Source organism: Pantherophis guttatus, chromosome 6, assembly GCF_059756535.1.
Source record: "Pantherophis guttatus breed Tessera chromosome 6, ASM5975653v1, whole genome shotgun sequence".
In the NCBI taxonomy this organism is placed as follows: domain Eukaryota; kingdom Metazoa; phylum Chordata; class Lepidosauria; order Squamata; family Colubridae; genus Pantherophis; species Pantherophis guttatus.
In genome coordinates, this window is record NC_142068.1 from 65798774 (window position 1) to 65821068 (window position 22295).

The window sequence follows — 22295 nt, forward strand, 5'->3', positions numbered from 1 at the left end:
CTCCTCTTTTAAATCTTATGGGAAGGGCCAATCATCTCCAAGCCCTACTCCCGAGTTGTCTCTTTTGTTTTAACTGTTCTTCCCTTCTGGAAGCTCTGCGCATGCGCTCACTGGGAACAGGCTCCCTCTGTTCCTCTGCCTCACTGAAGTCCAACTCTGGAGGCTCAGGAGGCAGCACGTACCTCCCAGATGGTCTTTTCTCTGCCTCCGATGCAGAGTTCTCATCTGAGCCTTCCCCAGACTCCAAGACTGGCCTATGTTCCTCCCCAAACTCCTCACTGTCCAACTCTGCTGCCAGTTCCTCAGGCCGCTGGCATACCCCAATAAGAAGAACCATGGTGGCGCAATGGATAGAATGCAGTATTGCAGGCTAACTCTGCTGACTGCCAGCAGTTCGATCCTGACCGGCTCAAGGTGGACTCAGCCTTCCATCCTTCCGAGGCAGGTAAAATGAAGACCCAAATTGTTGGGGAGAAAATACTGACTTTGTAAACTACTTAGACAGGGCTGTAAAGCACTATGAAGCAGGATATAACTCTAAGTGCTGTTGCTATTAATACAATTTGTATGCTACCCAGCTCCACCCAAACCCTGGCCAGCTCATGACCAAAAAAAAAATAAAAAAAAAATAAACCAACCCAAGGACAAAAATAGTTACAAAATAACTCCCCTTGGTGCTAGTGCCACAGCACTTTCCTGATTTCACTCTTATCTCTTGGGTCTACTTATTTTGCTGATTGGAATTTCTATTCCTTCTTTGTTTCCTGTTGGTACTCCTCAGGATTTCATTCAGCCTTTCACTCTTTAAACTCACCCCCTAGGTTCTTGAATTTCAACTTTTCCATTTCAGTATCAAATTTATACCAACACCATCATGGTGCATACTTTGTAGCTGTTTGTCAGATTGCCTTGCAGGGTTCTCAATTTCAGTATTATCACACCACCCAAAGTTCAACATGGACCAAGTAGAAATTGTTTTTTTCATCCGGCTTCTGCCTCTTCACAGGCTATTTCTCCCTTTTATTTCCAAAATATCAGCTGTTTATATCTTAAGTGGTTACCGGAGAGCTTGTGCGGAAGATAAACTCACTACGAATCCATTCATGGCATGGTAGGGGTATTGCAATTTCCAGTTTAGGAATATATGCAGTTTAGCCAGTTCTGAGATGGAAAACCAAGTAATTCATGATCTGATTATTTTACAGCTGAATAATTTTAGCTTTTTGTTCTCTTGGCTTCCTCAATAGTTTCTCATTCAAATCCAAAACAATATTATGAAGCTTGTTTAAAACTTCCCAGTTGTCCCCAAAGTTCCGTTTAGATGCAATCTCTTCCACTGACTTCCAATCAAGCCACATTATCAATTTATGTTGTAAACTGCCAAGGATTGTTGGACATATGATGGGTGGCAAATTTTCATAATAAATAAAAATAAATAACTCAATTTAGACTCCTTGTTTTGGTACTCTATCCTCTTCAAACATTCCAACACACGGGGTCTTTGGTGTTCTCTGAACTTGGTTATTTTCTTACAGTTGTTTCATTACCAAACTAGGTAACATCATCAGTGCTAGAAGGGAGTGGAGTTTGCTTTTTTTTCATATAGGTCAGTGTTGCCCTTGTCAGTGTTCTTAGTGGTTCCTTGCTTAGACTTGTTTACTGTTAGCTTGTTTGTCTGAGTTGGTAGTTCCTTATTTGGGGTATTGTTTATTTATTTATTTATTTATCATATTTGTATACCGCCCTACTCCCGAAGGACTCAGGGCGGTGAACAGCCAAAATAAAATACAAAGACATAAAAAAGTTAAAAAACTATTAAAAACAGATTAAATAATTTAGGCTCAGAGAACAAATTAAATTACTTCTTGGTTGTTGGTCTAGTATTAATCTAGGTGTTTTTCTGGGTGCTGATTGCTCTGTTTGATTGATCTGCTTTTCTGGGTGTTGATTGCTTGGTGGGGAGGTGTTTGGGTCTTTTTGTTTTCTGAGGGGTCCTTGGTACTCTCTGATCCTGGTTGTTTTCTTGCAAAAATTTCATTACCCAAACCAGTTCCCCATTAAAGCAGCAGTTATGAATGGGCATACAGTAGCTCTATAGATGCAGATGTGCCACATTTGCTGAGAAGGATGGGAAAGTAATAAAGTAGAATGGGGTCTCACTTTGATCCAGTGTTTCCTAATCTTGGCAACTTTAAAACATCTGGACTTCAACTCCCAGAATTCCCTAGCCAGCCATGCTAGGTGGCAGTATTTTAATTCCCCATGTTGCCTGGGAAATTCTGGAAGCTGAAGTACAGATGTCTTAAAGTTGTCTAGACTGAGAAACATTTCTTTGATCTATCATTTAGCTTCAGATAATTACATTTTGTAACCAGTGGCAATGCTAAGACTGGATTAGTATGCTCAGGTCCAAAGAACCTCCAGGGACCTGAATTTCATTTGGCTTTTCTAAGAAGTCCTATTAGTATGACCATCTTATGGCTCTATTAAAATGGACAGAAGTAAAAAGTTGTTATCGCCTGGTTTAAAAAGGCTAGCAATGTGTAATAAGAAATAATTTTAGAAGAGTTGACTCCCTCAAGTCAGGCTACTCACTACCTTTTTCTATTTTAGAAACCAGGTTAAAATCATCCTCTGCCACAGGGGACTGGTGGACTGAAAGTTTAATGGAAGACAGCAGTATTTTGGGGAGGGGGATATTGTAATGTATGATGGATTTTTATGAATATTTATTAAATAGATTTCTATGACCACCCAATTCACACACAGGGACTTGGGTTGGGGTACAGCATTAAAAATCATCAACAATATAGAAGCCACAGAGAACTCTTCTTCCAGCAGCAATGAACACAAGCATATCAGCCACTTGATCAATTTAGGATTCCCAGCCCCACTGACAGAATCAGGCCTTCAGCGACTTCCAGAAAAGTAACAAGGATGGGCCAACCTTATTTCCAGGGGGGGTGATGTTTCAAGGGGAAGGAGCCATTACAGAGAAGGCCCTTCTTTTAGGTCCCTTCAGGTGTACTTCCTTAAGAGATGGGACCCACAACATATTCTGCCTCTCCACTCTGGTGGCTGGATAGATGTATATTTTAATGCATGCTGGTTGGAACGGCTTGGTTAGGTAGGAAAGCAAGAAGGAAGGAAGGAAGGAAACAGAAGGTAGGAACTGGGAAGCAAAAGAAGATGGGGGCATGGAAGATGGAACTATAGTTTTGATTGGGAAAGAGCCTTCTATTGCAGTGCTTCCCTTTTTTTTTTCTTTTTGACACAAGAAATACAGTATATTCAAAATAATATGGCTGATATGCATCACAGGAAAGCCAATCAGGAAATAATTGATTTCTGGAAAGGTAAAGCCCTTTTAAAATACTGTTTGATTGTTTTATGTATCTGTACCTGAACAAAGCCCGGTCCCAAACAGATGGACACAATAATGTTTATATTTCCCTGCTAATCCAGAATGCCTCTGAAATGTTTCCTATAAAAGAGAAGCCTATCAGAAATTAAGGTGATGCAATTCCCTTCCTAGTTATTGAAAGGAGGATTTAGATAAGAGGGGGGAAGGAGTTGAAAAAAAAGAAAGAAAGAAAATATCAGAGGAAGAAGCAGAAAAAACAGGACAAGTGAAGCTTAGGAGTGGTATATCTAGCTGGGGGTTTGAGGCAAAGTTTTATATCTTATCTTGGCATAGCCTGCTTATCTCCATTTATATTCTAACTGAACATCCATAAGTCAGCCTAATATTTTTACTTGCTTGAAAGTCACTCAGAATCCTGGAAGGTCTCATTGTTCAGAAATGGGTGGAACATATCACAACATTTATGGCTGAAATGCTAACCACAGTTAAAGCAGAGTAATAATTTTAATATCAATAGATGAAGACTACAGTACTGCTCGTTTAGTTTTCCCCCTGCATTCCTGCTTAAGCTCATTGATTCTGTAGCTGAGATGGCAATGGAGTGCCCCACACTATGGTGCTGGTTCCTTCAATCTGCCTTCTTTGAGCTCAGGGTCAGAGGTGGGTTGGGAGTTCATGGCCACATGACCCTGACACAACCAATTAATGGCCCAATTCACAATAGAAATCACACATTCATTAGATCTAGTCTGTCCTGGGAGAGTAGCATAGTGATACGGATCTGAGGGAAATTTACATAAATTCCTTGCCATGGTCAGATCAGCCCATCCAGGGCAACTGATAGATTTCAGAAGGCGCTTGGGGATCTTCCTGAAGCCCTGACACATGGTTTGGCTAAAGCAGGGGTGTCAAACTCAAGGGCCGTGGGCTGCATGTGGCCCATGGGGTGTTTAGATCTGGCCCATGGGGCCACCCTGGAAACAGCAAAGGACCGGCCCACAGTGCCTCCGCCAGCAAAAATGGTGCTTTGGGGGGGGGCAAGCTGTTTTTGCTGGCAGAGGGCTAGCAAAAGAAACTAAAAACAAAACAAAAGGAGAAATGTTTCTCCCTTTGCATTTGAGCATGCAAGAAGGGACAGAAAAGGAGAAAGGGAAAGAGGAAAGATAAAGAAAAAGATGGGAAGATGGGAAGAGAGCAAGGAAGGAGAAATAAGGAAAGAGGCGAAGGAAGAAGAAAGAATGAAGAGGGAAGGAAAAGGAAGGGAGGGAGGAAATTATAATGAGAGTGAGGAAGGGTCTGAGGGAGGTCCTGCCTTAGCACTTGGTCATCACAGGTGCCCTCAACACAAGTGACGTCGAGCTGGCCACACACACCCTGGCTACACCCCCTTGACCATGCCCCCCAAGGTCAAACACAACCCTGATGTGGCCCTCAATGAAATTGAGTTTGACACCTCTGGGCTAAAGCCTCAGTCGCAACTTTGAATAACCTGACAAGGCTCCTGGATGAAACTGTGCCTATGAAGATTATCTGGATCGTGGATCTAATAGAGCTTCTTGATTACCCAAGGAGCTAGGAGAGATGAAATAACTCTCTTTCAGTGAAGTTGTATTATCTAGGGTTCTCTGCATCGAACCCAAGAAGAGAATCAAACATGATACAAATTTTAGAAGATCATTGGGCTTAAGTCACATTTTCCAAACGTCTTGAATGGTATCTTAGGAACACTGGAAGCCATAACTCTAGCTCTAAGTCAGTGTGAAGTGCGTTCTTCCCCAAGCCAGTTGTCTTGTTTTCTGCTACTATGGAGCTCTATTAAAGTCTGCTGCTGCACAGCAACCAGGGAAAGATCGTTTGTGTTAACTACACACTACATACCATGTAACTATGCAGCAACATGGACAGACTCGCAAGGAATGTTATCCCATTTAGGCCAGGGAAAACAAGGTGTGACTGAATGACTCAGCCAGGCTAAATGACTCACGTTCCTCTGAACAAAAGGGCCTGACTATAGCAGGCAAAATCCATCAGGAATTTCCCATAGACTCAACCCTGGTGAATTTCAGTGAACTCTAGTGGTTGAGTAAGATCACTGTTGCACTCTTGCTCAATTTCTAGTCAGGTAAATATAATGGGGGTGAAGAAGACAATGCCAGGTGATTGGGTGTCACCATTTTTATTGGATTGTACTTCTCTCAGGTATCAAAGGTCAATTTACTCTGCCACTTCCCATAAAATAGCTTAGGCGCCTGCACAACTCATTTTGCATATTCATGGATACTTGCTGTAGAACATTATCTCATAAGTGATAGAGGTTCAAGTCAAGCATCACACTGAATTTTGTTTTAGCATAAACAAGGAATGACTTCATGAAGTGCTACTCAGTTGTCTCCCTTTGGTTCCTATCGTTGGTGGAAACAGCTGAACAAACCACGAAGTATTCATCTATAATTTTTGCAGGGCTGGCCAACTTTTTGCCAACCACATTTTTGAATTATAATTCCAGTACCCTTGACCATCCGTCATAGTAACACAGGATTGAACTAGGACAATGTCTGAAAGTCTAAAGGCTACCCATCTCTGATTCTATATAACATCACGATCAAAGCCACAAAAACCTAAGCCAGAGTTTGAGCCAAGGACAAAAGTGCTTATTTACACTAAGCTAGAATTTGAACAATTCTTACTCAGTGGTATCCAAATATAGTTCCTAAATGGTGCTTTCCTCTGTACCTATTGTCCCTGATACAAGCATCAATGGTTGAAGCACATACTTCATTTCCATGCCTGAGATACATACATACTAAAAATCAACATTGGTGACTGTTGACATATATCCAGCGTGTGATCCATACTTCCCACATGCATATATAAGTGCACTATCTGCATATCTAGACAGCATATGAGAAGCCAAACACTAAAGTGTCTATGATCTGATGACTATATTAATAATGAATTAGCTCAGATTATGACTAGCCCAACACACGTTAAGACACAAACATAATCTCATTTTCTGCATTGGATTAATGAAAGCAATAATAAATGGGTGGAAGGAATTGTTGGGACAACAGATCAATATTTATGTGATCAAATGTAAATTACTACATACATTGAACAAATAAATCTCCAGATAAATCTGTAATAGACTAATGAGTAGGGGATGAGTATTATGATCCATCTCTGGAGGCAGAATAATCTAAATATTTTTGGTGGTTTTCAAGATACTTTCTTACAGATTTAAATTTGCAGGGGGAAATGTAAACTGTTTTGGCTCTCGGAGAGGCTGAGGAACTTATTTAGAGCTAACATTAGCTTATGAGAACAAGGAAGAGGGCCTTACTGATACTAGTCTCTCACTTGTGAATTGCTTCTGATTGACATCTGCCAGATTCTATCACGATTAGTCTTCAAGAGCCAGAAGGTGTCTTACAGATTATCTACAAATAAGTAAATAAACCAATGCAGGGTACAATTTACCTAAAAGATTAAAAGGCCTTTGCAATGTTCCTGAATCATAGAACTAATACCAGTGTCACCAGAAGAATATTACATAAACAGGGTGCCACAACTGTGAAACCTTAAATCCAGTTGCATTTGCCTTATCTCAGACTAAAGAAGGATTCCAAAAAGATATTCCAAAGTACTTTGCACTGTCCAATCTGGAATATTTGCTGGTTTTTAAAAACTGGTATCTGTTTTTTTAGTCTTGAAATACCTTATAATCAAGAGGGCTCCACAAAGTCCACCTTCTATTTGTCACTAGCATCTATCTCAGGGGTTGTTAATCTGGGATCCAAATTAAGATTCCAGGAAGTCTATGAACTTGGAAGGGGGGAAAAGGGTTCAACTTTGTCACTGACCTCTAAAAGTCAGCACTTCATTTAATAATAGAGGCACCTAACTGATTTTTGGATTCTAACCCGTGAAGTATTTATATATATATAAATATAAATATATAAATAAATAAATAAAATCATATATAATTATATGAATTATTTTTAAATACTTCGATATCTGTATTTGAACATAATAGGCTTCCTTTGTAACATAATCTATGTAGAGGGAACTAGAAAGAACTAAAGATTACAATTAAAGAATGCTTAAATGTGACTTACTAATACAGAATAAAGCAAAATACTTTAAACAATGGGTGTATTGAAGGTGAATCACGGACCCAGGAATTAATCTAAAAAGCTCCCACCACTGTAAATAGACTGTGTCTAAAAAATGGTATGGAAGAGGAACAAATTTTATTGGTTAAGACTGGGAATGATTTGAAAGTGGATTTAAAAATGACAGACTTTTGGTATGATATTTCTTTCTTTCTTTCTTTCTTTCTTTCTTTCTTTCTTTCTTTCTTTCTTTCTTTCTTTCTATACTGCCTTTCTCCCGTAGGACTCAAGGCGGTGTACAGTCAAGAAAAATATAGATACACAAACATCATAAAATTGCTAATTAAAATTATTATTATAACATAGTTTGGCCCAATTAAATAGAACCTAAAATTAGATAACATTTTAAAAACATTCACATGTTCATATGTTTAGCCCCGCCTGTTGGAACATCAGGGTTTTGAGGGCACGGCGGAAAGCATGGAGATCAGGGATATTTCGTACCTCAGGGGGCAGTTCATTCCAAAGGGTTGGAGCCCTCACAGAGAAGGCCCTCCCCCTGGGAGTCACCAGTCGGCATAATTTGACTGACGGTACCCTGAGTAGTCCCTCCCTGTGAGAACGAACTGGTCGGTGGGAGGCTATTGGTGGCAAAAGACGGTCTCGTAGGTACCCAGGTCCTAAGCCATGGAGCGCTTTAAAGGTGATAACAATAGATAATATTGAAAAAGATGCTATACTGAATATACAAATGAAACTAGCTGAGGGGTCCTTGGTGCTCTCAGAGCTTGGTTGTTTTCTTGCAGACACTTCATTACTCAAACTAGCTAACATCATAGATGAGGACCCCTCATTTCAACCCTGAGTTACAAATATTCTTCATTGAAACCAGCTGATGTCTTAATAATTAAAAGGGATATACAAATTACAAACCAAAGGAGTGACCTGGATGACTTTCCTATTTTGATAAAGTTACAAAAGAGACAGTTTTCAAGAATTTTATGAAAAGGGACAAAGAAATGAAAAGAAATCAAATTCTAGGACAGAATTTCAAAGGATGAAAGGTTAAGATGGTTAAAAGTAAAACGGAATATAAAATAGGTTTAGTCAATCAAGATTAAGAGAGATACATTATCTCTGGGTAATATTTATCTACTTTGGTTGACTAGGACTCAAGAATGAGATTTTAAGGATTTGTTTACAGATAAAAGATAGGATATGGGAAGATTTGTTGTATTCTGATGAGTGATGTTACTAAAATTGTTTATACTTGTGATGAAGAGGGAAGTCATTTCTTTATATATATTTTAATGCATTATTTTTCCCTATTTTTCTCTTTCCTCGCTTTCTATTTTTTCTTATGCCTTTGTTTTTACTTTGTATTAATTCTTGCCTTTTTATTTATTTAATATAACTTGTATGCCGCCCTATCTCCGTAGGACTCAGGGCGGCTCACAACAAATAAAAACAAACCCAATAAAACGTATAATACATAAATATGCATACATAAAATACATAAATGTACAAATATATAATTTAAACATATATTAAAACCCATTAAAATAATCAAAAAAAACCCTCAGTCCAGGCTTTTAACTGCAACGTTTAATAGAATTACTATAAAAAGAAAGGAATTGTGGGGGCAGAGGGAATGAAAGACTATTTTTATTAAAAATATATATATATATTTTAAAGTTATGATCACGGTAAAAGAAACTTGAGAGGATGGAGCGACAACGGCGGCGGGTGACAGGAAGGGGGGTTGTTTCAGAGCTTTTCCACAACTTGAACAAATCCTTCAGGATACACTTAAAGCCTTATCGTCTGAATCCACAAGGATTTGAAGGGGGCGGCTGTCGTTTTGCAATGTTTTTTATTCAAACGCTGCAGCCAGCGAGACTGCCGGCTACCCCTTCGAGAATGTGTTTAGAAGTATCCCAGGAGGTCTGGAATGTGCCTTAGGTTTAAGGTGACTGATGCCCCTGCCGCCCACCCCTGCCTCCGGCGGCGACGTCCATCCACCCTGTTATCTGAGGTTGCTTCAGCGTGTCAGCTTCGGCTCCAGCAGCTGCAAAGGAGGCGACTCCAAGGCTGGAAGGAGCCCATTTGAAGGAGGGAATGCCGCCAGCGACCGCTAGGCGGCGTATGATGGAAACGATCAGCCACGCATAGTAACCTCCTCGAATCGTCAAACATTGCCATGGTTAAAAGGGCCGGAGAGAGACAGTGATCAGGTAATGCGAGCCAGAGACTTTTTTTTTTCTTTCTTCGTTGTTTCTGTTCTTCCGACTGCTTCTCATTTGCGAGGGTTTTATATATCCTGGCTGGGGTGGTGCGTTTGCTTGAGTGTTTTCTTCGCCTTTCTTTTTGGAATGCATCCTTCATGCTTGCTTTTTTTTTCTTTGATTTTAATTCATAGCCAGACTGTGGAACCAGGTGGGAATCCTTACACATGAATGAAGCAAAGCTACCTCCCGCCCTTAACCTCCCCTTCATTAAGAATTAAACAAAATTAAGCCTCAGACTGTAAATAGCCTCCCATTTGCAGGCTGGAGTTAAGAGATGTTATAGTTTGAAGAGCCCACTAGAAAAAAAAACTGACAGAAAAAAAATAGTGACTATAGTGGTCACACTAATAAAGATCTAAAATGTAATATGGGAGTGTGAGGGTTATCTGGTTTGCTTGATTTTGCAAAATATATGAGGAGGATAGAGCTTTAAGGGGGGGGGAAAAGACTGGAGGAAGAAAAGCCTATACAGATGTTTCAAATAAATTGAAACATTCTACACTGTATTTAACTCTGGTTTCTAGGATTTGCTTCACTGTATTATAACACCTTAAGCTAAAAGTAGACTGATGAATCCTCAATACAAGAAATATAATGTATTTTTTTTAAAAAAAATAGAGGATAATCTAAGAAATCTACAAATCATTATACTGATTCTGTCTACATTGAAATGTGATGGTTCTTATACCTTCCTTTCTCTTTTTCCAATTTCTGCTTTATACTGATGTGTGTTTTGAAGAAATGTGTTCAGGGTAGTGAGATTGCTTTACAGATAAGAAAACCTATTTATTTCCTTTTTAAAAATTGCTTATATTTAATAATGCCCTTTAGATCTTTCTTAAATATGGAGTTGTACATATGCTGGAGGTAAAATGCTACATTTCCAATAAAGTTTCTAGTCTATTTCATTGTCACTCATCTGAAAAATTTGATATTGCAAGAGTGAACAGATTTTTGGCAGTATTGTAGATTTATATCTAAGGAGCTAATTCAAGACTGGCAGAAGCAGGAAAAGATTGGTGACCTTGGACCTCTTTTGAATGCAAAGGGGGGGAGCAGCCCTCCCCTCTTTGTGGCACTGTGTTGAGGCCTGACAAAATAATCCTATACAAGATCATGTGATTCCACATCATTCAGTTCAAACTCAAGCAAAAATCTTAGTATCTCTAGGAAAAAGCTTAACCCTTCATAGGTGTAGTGAAGAAACATGCACATTTCTACTTATGTTATATTATCATACAAGGTGTAGAAAAGGATCCAATCATTAGTTTTAATTTTTTCATCCACTGATTGTAACATAAAACTAAAATCTTGCTATGTTACAATCTTTTTATCTTATAAATTTACTTTATAATGTTATGGAAGAATGATCACTTTAACATATCCAACTTCTGAGTGATTTATGAAGATAAGGCTGTCTGGGCATTTTTCTTGAACAATTACTGCTGTCCTACACTATAGCCCCCACCCCCGCATACAAACTTTTCTTCTCCTTGAAAATGATAGTGAAGCGAGGTCAACATAAATCCTATTATTGCCACTTACTGAACTGAACCTATAAATCACAGCAAACCACAAACTCCAGAGTCATGTAGGAATACTTGGAAATGTTTCAAAGCCACCTTTGGAATTGCTCTATCACTAAGCATTCTTCATGAAGAAACAATTTGAATATATTGAAGGTAAAAGCTTCCTACAAAGGACCAATCTATAGAGGTTATGAACATTCCAACTCTGGAGATTTTAAAGAAACAATGGAGATGATTTAATTTCCTTGTACATGATTTAATTGATCTTCCTTCCTATTCCATGGAAGTGGACAAGTTGATCCTTGTAACTTTTTCCAATTCTGCACTTCTAAGATTATTTAACCCAAGTCAGAGTCCCTACAAACAACTGCAACAGACCCCAAAAACATGATCAACTGTTCTTGCAGTGTTAAAATAAAATAAAATACAGCACTCCTCATGCATCCTTTCCAATTCTAGAAAGATTTCTCTGTAATGCACAATGACAAGATCTATACACAGACTTTAGAAACAAAAATGTCAGAACTATTTTTAGCAGTAAGTCCTTCAGAACTCAGCAGGACCTAATATTCGGTTAAAATGCAACTTACTGGATGCTTCTTGCCTTCTGGACATTCAGGATTCTGTTGCTACACTGCTTCTTCAGAATGTCTGCTTTGAAAATCTCCTGAATTTATAGAAAATTACCTGGAAATCAATTGCTTCCTGTTTCTAATTGCACATCTAAATGTATTTATAATGAAGCTCAGTGAATACTATAGGACCTAGCAATGTAAGATATATGGCCATGTAATGGTACTGATATATTTCCTGTAAACATTACAAATCTAATCAACCTTACTGAACTGTATTTATTAAGAAACCTACTGAATACTATAGGACTTACCAATATAAAGATATATACTATCAAACACAATGGAACACAGATCTGGAGAGAGAACTCCTCATTAGTCAGTTGTGAATTATATGGCACAAAAAGAAATTTCACTGTTCCTTAATGTTGATTTCCAAGTATAGAGTTGTTCACATATTTTATTTGAGGATGATATTTAAAGTAATTGGGAACAGCTTATGCATGAGATGAAACACAGGTTGTCTGAAATTTCTCATAGAAATTAGGGAGGATGGCCTCTTGTAGCACTGTTTTCCCTCCAACTCTTCAAAAAAAGGACTTGAAGTCCTTTTCTTCTTACATAAAGCAACCATCAAGTTTATTAGCAGGAGCTGAGAGTTTAGTATCCCAACATTCACTTTGAAAGGAAATAACTGGCCTTTTGAAGGCTGGCTCTGCCAGGGCACAAGCACATGGTCTCTGAATGTGCTGAGTTTTGGAAAAATCCCTTTTCTTGGGTCAATTCACCCTAAAGAGCATGGAAATTAACTGAACTCTTCTGGAGTAAGTAGGATAAAGCTATTCATAGCTACAATCCAGTGCAGACTTCCTTGGAAGTAAAATCGACTGATTTCCTTCCAAATACACATACTGTACCGGCATACATGTGACACACATATCTAGACAGACAGACAGACACACGCAGAGGAAATGTTAAAATCGGTCCACTCCAGATTTGGCTGAAACAAAATAGTCTCGGTTGGCCATGGGAATCCAGAGCTAACCTGTGTTTTGCTGGCAAGAGCAGAAAGATGGCTTGTCGATAGCCACCATCAGGGCCACGTGACGGAAGAAAACAACATTTTTTACTTTACTTGGGATGGTGGCTAGAAATCTGGACGCCGAGTGGCGCGTGCGTTTCACCCACCCACCCACTCCCTCCCTCCAGGTAAAATATCTCCTTTGCAACGGGAGGGGAAAGAAGGCATCCCCGCAGGTTTAAACCAACAGCAGCATGCCCAGAATTTAATCTATGCTGCGCTGGATTGTCAAGCAACAGTACCGGGACGGAAGCAGTTTAGCCTGGATAATCACTTGACCCCTCCTGTAAGCGTAAGCGTGAATGCTTCTAAAGCGCTCAAGTGTGGGGCAGGCGGGAAACCTCGTTCCTAAAAGGGTAACTCGCTTGGTAAAGCAGGAGGAGGGGAGGAGGAGGAGGGGAGGGGAAAAAAAAAGAGAATCAAAACACCTTTCTCGTTCCTTAAGTAATCTAATGTCGCCCATTGTTTCAGGATTCCTCTGTGGAACGTTCCCGGGAGGGAAGCATTGTGACGTCAACGCACCTACTTAATCCTCCCTGTTGAGGGGGAGCCTGGAGCCATGAGGTCATCGAAGCGGCCAGTCTAACTATCCCGAGAGCAGCGCCAGCGCCAGCAGCAGCAGCGGCAGTTTCAGCGGCGGGGGGGGGAGGGGAAAAGCCTGCCCAAGCAAGGCCGCTTGGGATCTCTCGCAGCCGCACTCCAGCTGCAAACCGAGGCTCGCCGCCACCGCCGGGAGTTTCTGGCAAAAGCATGGAGGAGGCTGACGCGAAAGAGCTGCAGGTCGGCTCCTGGCTGCCCGTGCTGGTGGAGCAAATGGTGAACGATACCCTGGTAGTCACCTTGAGCTGCGGGGAGAGGCGGTTCACCGGGATCCTCCTGGATTGCACTAAAAAGTAGGAGCATGAATTGCTTGGATGGTTATTCTCTTTGCGCCCCCCCCTCCCCTTCCTCCCACGCTCCCATCCTAGAAAAGAAAAGAAAATTTCGGGAAATGGGGGGAAAATTGCAACTGAGAAGTTTACTGTCCCCACTAGGCCCTGCTTGGAGGGCGAGGACAGAGCAGCTGGGCAGAAGGCGGGATTAGGCCGTAATCAGATTAAAGACTTGCATGGCTCATTGCATGGAGGAGGAGGGGGGGGAAGGGAGCAAATGGTCACGTCGATTCTCTCTGTGAGTGGTGTGTGTGCCTCTTCCCTTCCCCTCTTTTTTTCTTTTTTCTTTTCTTTTCTTTTTTTTTTTTTTTTGTAATGGCATATTTTAGTTTCATTTTCTGTTCGGAATCCAGCGTGGAAGAAATGTTCCTCTTTCTGAGGGGGGAAAAAAAGTCAGCTTTCTAGTTTGTGCACTGTACAATCATGTCCTCCTTCAGTGACGTTTTCGAAGAGGAGTTGCGGTCGGGTCCTTTTCTGAAAAGGCTGCTGAAATGAACCATATTTTCCTCTGGGGGTTAGGCCCTTAAAAAAAAAAAAAGGTGTGTCTCTCGCTGGTGCGGGAAGGGAAATTATTGTCTTCATCATCCAGGAACAGATTCCGGGGTTTTAATAAGCTGCTTCCAGAACATCAGGTCACCTCCTTTTACAAACCCTACAACTTTGCTAAAGTTTTTTTTTTTTCCTTCTTCCCCTTCTCCCCTCTATTCTTGAGGAGATTTCATTGGTGCTGCCTCTGGACTGCTGCTGATGTAGCACAATAATGTTCTCGTGAAGACACATGTTGCCATAATTACAGACTTCTTTGTTTAAGAGATTCTGCACACTTCAAAAAGCTTTTTTTTTTATCGAAACTGTCCCAGCTTGCCATTTTTTTTCCTTTTCACATTCAGCAGAAGGATGGGCCTCCAGAGAGAGAGAGAGAGAGAGAGAGTTTGCATGCCTGAGAAACATAATGCATACATAAATGCAGTTAACAGCAAAGCTTATTTCCTTTCCTGTTTTGCAGTTCAGGATATATTCACTTATTTAATGAAACACCAGCTCCTATAAATAGCGCTTGAGTTAATAATGTGATACTTCCAAAACTGCCTCTCTTTCAGTATCTTACAAACAAAAGAGTTCCCTGGATTGGCTATTAATAGGAGATGTAATAGTTTGATAAAAGTATACCAATAGCTATATAAAGGCAGAATATCTTAAAAACTGAAACTTGGCAGGCTGTTGGTGCTAGAAAAATGAGCTTAGCCTACTTAGTGGCCTCGTATTTAAAATATTTTCTATTGTTTCTAAACAATTGGAAATAATCTTTCTCCCCGTCTTTGGTATGGATACCTTCTGTACAAAACAGAATTTCAAATAGGCTGTTGGCACGCAAGACTCCTGAAGCATGGGGTTGTCCCTCTTACTACTGAATTTTGAGTAGAAATTATAAATAAATGCCTGTCACTTTTGAAGGCCCCAAATTCATTTTTCTTAATGAGGACTCCATCTTGGCGACAGCTTCTTCCATTTCTTCCCCTCCCCCAGCAACATGCATTCATTAGCCTTTGACAATTATCTGCAAGAATTATCTAATTAGCAGATAAGCCAGCATCCATTAACAGTAAATAGATGTAACTTAACATAGGGCTCTTTATGAATTTCAAACAAATATGTTTGTATGTAGACATAAATTTTCTCTTAAAGTCCTGTGTGATAAACAATATATTTAGCTAGCTGGGAGTGCTGTGTTACTCTCCTTTCTTCCTGCCATCCCATTGTCCTGATGGCTAAGTTAATGTTGCTGATGTTGTTAAATAGGCACCAAAGCCTTGCTGCAGCTGTATTGATTTCTTTCTGGCACTTGAGACTGTGAAGCAAATTAAAATGGCATGATGCACTGGGAATCTTTGCATATGAGCAGGTTGCCACAAATTGCAAGGATGCAAAAACTAAGGGATCTTTTTTTAAAAATCATGTTAATTTCCACAGGCCAAGTCCAAAAAGAATAGTTTTCTGCTACATTGTAGACTGTGAGCTGTGTTATGCTTCTGTATCAGTGTAACCCTTTCTCTAGACATTTTGCTGACAGAATTGAGACCTCTTAGATTCGTATGGTTAAACTCCTGGTGGGACTGAAACAACCAGAGAGTGGAACCAGAGCCCAAATCTGAGTCCTTCCTTCCTTCCTTTTCCTTCCTTCCTTTCCTTCCTCCCTTCCCTTCCCTTCCCTTTCCTTTCCTTTCCTTTCCTTTCCTTCCTCTCTTTCTCTCTCTCTCTCTCTCCTCCCTCCCTCCTTCTCTCTCTCTCTCTCTTTCCCTTTCTCTGCAGGAAAAATACAGGTAACTCTTTACCATCTCTTGCAGGGGTGATTTGAATTTAAGGTCTAACATATGAAGTTAGCCATATAATGGGCTGAAGCCTTAAGACTGCAAATTGTTCACCCCAATTTTAAATGGTGGAAACCATTGGTCTTGGTAGTTTACTACTTGCTTACTAGGGAAGGGCATACATATAGGAAAACCCCTTTTTATCACCACTGCTCAGGTCCTTTTATCTATGGAGTCCCAAGCCAAGGCATACCCTTAGCCCCTCCCTATGCCCTTCGTTTTATATAGTTTTAATGCATAATTATATCCACGATCTTAGTTCATTTGACATGTTTACTAGGTACATAAGTTTTCCAGAAAAAAAAAGGTTTAAGGAACATCTGTGTTGACATTCCTGGCTTGGCTGGACAATTGTTTGACTTTGAAGGGACCTTCCTTAAAAAATTGGATCTCTCAGTTCCTTAAGTGCAAGGCTTAAATAGCTTTATCTCATGATTTCTTTTCAAAACCACCCAGACAGTTCAAAAGCTGGATGTGTATCCATTCTGAACATGCTTTCCCTCCTCCTCCTGGTTTTTCTAACCTCCTCCTGATCTTTCTATTTGGTAGGATAAGTTGCTTCAAACTAGTTGAATATATTCCTTATCAGACAGTAAAAATGTTTCCACCCAGTTATGCTTAACCTTCCAGAGTCACTCTGCTTATTAATATGTAATATTGAATGTTGACCATGTATTCCCAAACACACCACTAAAGCCAGATGCCTAAATGGTTACCACAAAACTCAAATTGGTGCTTTGAAGAAGATGAAAATGAAATAAAAGAGAGGGAAAATCCAAAATAAACAGCGCTGAAAGAGCTCAACAGACAGTAAGAAATTAAAGGCAAATTGGAAGGAGGGAGAAAGAGGCCTGGATCATAAATCAAGGCAGATGAAAGCAGACTAGCAATAATTGTTTGAAAAGAAGTATCTAAAAAGGAAAATTAGAAATTCGGGAATGAAGAACTAAAATGTTTAAGGATAACATTCCTGGAAATAAATGTGAAAATGTTAAGAGTTTGATTTAGGGAGGAGGAGCTTGTCCCAGAACTTTTTTTTTTTTAGATTTCCAGTTTTTAGTTGTCTAACAACAACTGCAAATCAAGATGTGTCAGCCTGTTCCCATCATACTGCTGAAGTAAAAAAAGGCCGAAATAATCGGAGGTTAATAGTAGTATGAAGATGGAACTTCATTTAAAATCAGTTCCTGAACTAGCAATACCTTATTTCCAAATATCTTTACTTATAACTAGGTTCTACTTAAGGGGGTCACACAAGTTGCTTGTAGATATGTGTGTGTTGTATGCCTCTGCTTAATTACACACCAGACTGTCCCTTATACATACGTATCATTTGTGCACACAGGCTCGCTTGTTCATTCCCCTTTCTTCAAAAAGCTGTGAGCAATTTTGCTGGGAAGCGAATCGGCCTTCTTCAGCCTAACAATCTATTACAGATTGCTGGTTTTCCATTATGAGAAAGGATGGCTTCAAGCAGTCATGGGGGGGGAGGAGGAGAGAATAGGAAGGAAAAAGCGGTCCCCTCCCTCTCAGCAATATTGCTCAGTCTCCCCCCCCCCCCCCCACTAATTGCAGAGGGAAACAAATGATCTTAAGCTGTGGGTCCTTGAAAGGAAAAAGAAAGCAGCAAGGTTTTTATAATCTTGCATTCAGCCCCAATACAAGCTACTGGTTTTTCATTGCCCTTAGCAGCAGGGAAATTAGGGGAGTGGTCTCTTGTTATAGCCAACTGATTAGTTGGCTCCTGGGAGAAGCTAGTAGTGTTTGTATGCCAGGATAAACTACTTTGGGGTGGGGGTGGGGATGTTGATTTAGGACTATATGAATCTTGCTTATCCATGTGTTAGGGTTTTTTTGATAAAAGTGCAAAGACAGATTGATTTTGTACAGGCTTGAAGTACCAGGTAATCCTTATTTACAACCACAATTGGACCCCAAAATTCTGTTGTTAAGTGAGACGTTGAGGTTTGCCCCATTTTTACGACTTTTCTTGCCACGGTTGTTAAGTGAGTCATTGCAGTTGTGAAGTTAGTAAACCCGGTTGTTAAGTGAATCTAGCTTCCCCGTTGACTTTGCTTGTCAGAAGGTCGCAAAAGGGGATCCCATGACCCCGGGACATAGCAAAGGTCATAAATATGAACCAGTTGCCAAGTATCTGGATTCTGATCCCATGGCAAAGGTCGTAACTATGAAAAATGGTCATAAGTCAGATTTTTCAGTGCTGTTGTAACTTTGAGCGGTCACTAAATGAACTGTTGTAAGTAGAGGACTGTTTGAATGTCTTCTACTCTATATGCTGTTGATTCCAAAAGAGAGGCCTTTTGTCTTTCAGGTGATTTAATTATGCACAGGAATGTTTAAATTGCATTTAACTAATGGTAGCTGACATTAGAAGGAAGCTTTTTGAGTAGGCCTTAAAAAGCTTTTCAGTTTCTAGCCATTCTGGATCTCTCATGGAAGAGAAATTTGCATCTGATGTTACTTTCCCATATGGGGAAATTCCATCTCTGGCTGTCTTGCAATATTTCAATGCTGATTAAGAATGAAATAAAATTCTACTTATATATTGTTCGGGATCTAGCAGACGTGAGTCTGCTCCCTTGTCAGCTGTTACAGGTAGTCCTTGACTTACGACCACAACTGAGCCCAAAATTTCTGCTACTAGATGAGATGTGAGTTTTGCCCCATTTTACGACCTTTCTTGCCACAGTTGTTAAGTGAATCACTGCAGTTGATAAGTTAGTAACCTGGTTGTTAAGTGAATCTGGCTTCCCCATTGACTTTGCTTGTCAGAAGGTCACAAAAGGGAATCATATGACCCTGGGACACAGCAAAAGTCATAACTATGAACCAGTTGCCAAGCGTCTGGATTTTGATCACGGGAATGCTTCAAAGTTCGTAACTCTGAATAATAGTCACTTTTTCCAGTGCTGCTTTAACTTTGAACAGTCACTAAATGAACCGTTGTAAGTCGAGGACGACCTGTATTTGTGGTGACTTTCTTGATCACAATAAAAGGGTTCTGGAGGAACAGCAAGTTCTCTTTTCACAAGTGCATTGATAAAGAGGGTAAAAATCCAGAATTAGGTCTGCTGCAACAGAAATTTCTGTTTCTCCATTTCTTCCAACTTCAGGTAGTCCTCAACTTATAACCACAGCTGGGACTGGAACTTTCATAGCTAAGTGAGGCCATCATTAGGCAAGTCAATCCTGATTTTATGATCTATTTTGCCACAGTTGTTCATATTCCTTGTAGACAGCTGGTCATTTGCATCCTTTTAGAGGGTCATTGAAGCCCTTGATGTTTTATCTTTGACCTCAGGGTCACCTGAGTAGTGCAAATGGATCCTGTAGCCTGCAGTTTTTCTTCTGGAAATCCATTCCTACTCCCACGCAATTCAAAGGATATTCATCCCAAATTGTATAGCTAAAAGTCTGTAGAGATTCTCAGTCATCCAGGTCATGGTTGTCCCAAAGGAGCGTCTTGAATGAGAAGTGAAACGTCTTCAAAAGAAAAAACTAAGAAAGTTTAGTTGCCTCCTGAAAAAGCACCTTTGGCACAGCCATGATCTAGATAACTGAGAATCTCTACACCAGAGGTCTTCAAACTTGACAGCTTTAAGACTTGTGGACTTCAACTCCCAGAATTCTCCAGCCAGCATAGAATTCTGGGAGTTGAAGTCCACAAGTCTTAAAGCTGCCAAGTTTGAAGACCTCTGATCTACACACTTACAACCCCAGGATGTTGCAGTGATCGTAAATACATGCATGTTACTAAGTGCCCACATTTTTATCATGGGACTGCAGAGATAAAGGTACTACTCTACTTACAATAGTCTGCTTAATGACCATTCGAAGTTACAATGGCACTGAAAAAATGACTTATGACCATTTTTCATACTTACGACCATTGCATCATCCCTGGGGTCACGTGATTTACATTTGGACCCTTGACAACGGACTCACTTTTATGACGGTTGCAGTGTCCCCAGGGTCATGTGATCACCTTTTGCGACCTTCTGACAAAGTCAATGGGGAAATCAGATTGCCTTAACAATTGTGTTACTAACTTAATAACTGCAGTGATGCATTTGACAAATGTGGCAAGAAAAGTGTAAAATGGGGCAAACAAATTTCTCACTTAGCAATATAGGTTTTGGGCTCAATTGTGGTCATAAGTTGAGGACTACCTCTACTGCAATGGTCATTACTGCAAGGATCAGTCACTATAATTGAATAGTTGCTAAACAAATGGACGTAAATTGAGAACTAACTGTATAATGAAGGTTACATTTCTTGAGTAAGAGAGGCCTGAATAGCTGCTGCTTTTATTTTGCCTATCAGAAGACCAGGAAGCAAAGCTGTTGGATAGATCTATTATCGTTTTGTTATAAATTGGCTACATGTGAAAATATGTTGAACCCGTTTTAAAAAAATCCCATTATACACAGAATATTTTTCTGTATGACTAATGTTTCAGCAAAAATACAAGGACAATGAGAGAAAATGAACTATTGTGTCTACTCATTCCTTCTTCTGGCTAGACTAGTTTCAATAGTATTTGCTGATTCTATGGACGAAAAAAAGACAATAATGGAGAGTTTTTATCTCTTCCTTGGATGCTAGAGTTTTAAAAACAGTGTTGCAAAATTTTGATCAGCAGTCAGATAATTCCTAACCTTAGAACTGCAGTTTACAAAAAAAAAAAAAAAAGTATGCCTTAATCCACCATTATTGCAAATAAACCTGTAAGCCATTTTTGGGCATGTTTCCTGAGAGGTAATTATTATTGGGGCTTACTCCCAAGTAAATGTGCATAGGATTATTACTTTATTGATGCTGTCTTGTGGTTTGTGAATTCAAAGAGCTGTCAGGTTATAAGCAATCAAGATCTGTCAAGTTAGAAGTAATTGGTATGGCAATGGGAAGGTAGCAACTGAGTAGTAGACAAAAATAACACACATATTATATTAAATTACAAACGTAGCAGGGTGGCGGAATCATATACAGCAGTAAAGTAGTAGAAGCTTTTGTTCCCCCCAGCCAGAAAGAGATTTAATATTTAAATATTTAAAATATTTAAACAGGATGGGGAATTTATGGACTTCCAAATGTTGCTGAAATACAGTTTTCAGCAGCTCTAGTCAGAATAGCTAATGATGCTGTGTGAATCTGACAATTACTGGAGGACCATATATTCTGATCTTTCCAGTTTCTGATCAGTCTTTCAAAATATTAACTGCTGCATCAAAAAAGTTTTCAGGTGAGTAATGATTTGTTTATCTCTGCTGACCTTCTACTCTCCAAATATGTTGGACTGTACCTACTGGTCAGTGGGTGAGAGTTGTAGACCCATACATCTATGGCAGCTTAAACATCTGCCCACAGAGGCCACACTTCCTGCATAGGCCCAAGTTACTTCACGGTTTATTGTAGGGATAGGCTTGATTCCTGTATCTTTTTCAGGCACTCAGAAATTTGAACAGTAAGCAGTCTGGACAAGGATGGGGGAGGTGGCATCACAGCATAGCTGGAGATAACATTCATACAACATGTTTATGAAAATGCCTGAAGAGAGAGTCCCTATGTACTTATAGGCATTTGAAATGAACATTTATGCAGTTGGAGAGATAGTCACACACATCCTTCGTATGTGTGATTGTTGTACTTTGTTAACCAAGTCATTGTAGTTTATAAACTATGGATGGCTTATTGTTATGTCTGAATTGGATCCCTTTAGATTCTTCATCTCATGACTTAACTATCTTTCCCAAATGAACAAATGAACTTATGACTATGCTTAAACTTATGATTATGATTATGAAAAAAAAAATAAGGGGCGTGCATAAGTGCACCAGCGTGCCTACCATCCCTGTCCTAATATTCCTTTTTACTTACTCTTTTCATGTATTCAAATTATGTTTATACTTTTACCTGTTATGCTTAACAAATAAACTTACAAAAATAAACTTATCAAAACCTTACAAATAAATTCTGGGAGACTTCAGTTCTCAGAATTTGAGTAATGCCAGTCGGTCTACAGCTGTG

The 22295-nt window shown here is 39.7% G+C and overlaps 1 protein-coding gene across 8 annotated transcripts in view; it reads left to right on the top strand.

Moving 5' to 3' along the window:
- Nucleotides 1-9334: 9334 nt before the first annotated feature.
- The window catches only part of PWWP2B (PWWP domain containing 2B), a 37568-nt gene continuing 24607 nt past the window's right edge, over nucleotides 9335-22295 (top strand). For 3 of the 8 annotated variants that reach the window (XM_034436522.3, XM_087871683.1, XM_034436521.3), the window contains exons 1-2: nucleotides 13072-13232; nucleotides 13418-13839. In XM_034436522.3, coding sequence (XP_034292413.1) covers nucleotides 13697-13839 — 143 coding nt within the window. In that variant the 5' untranslated portion in view covers nucleotides 13072-13232; nucleotides 13418-13696. Of the gene's footprint in view, nucleotides 9711-12811; nucleotides 13303-13417; nucleotides 13840-22295 lie in introns of those variants that run through there. The other 5 variants (XM_087871685.1, XM_034436519.3, XM_087871684.1 and 2 more) reach the window with 5 other exon arrangements.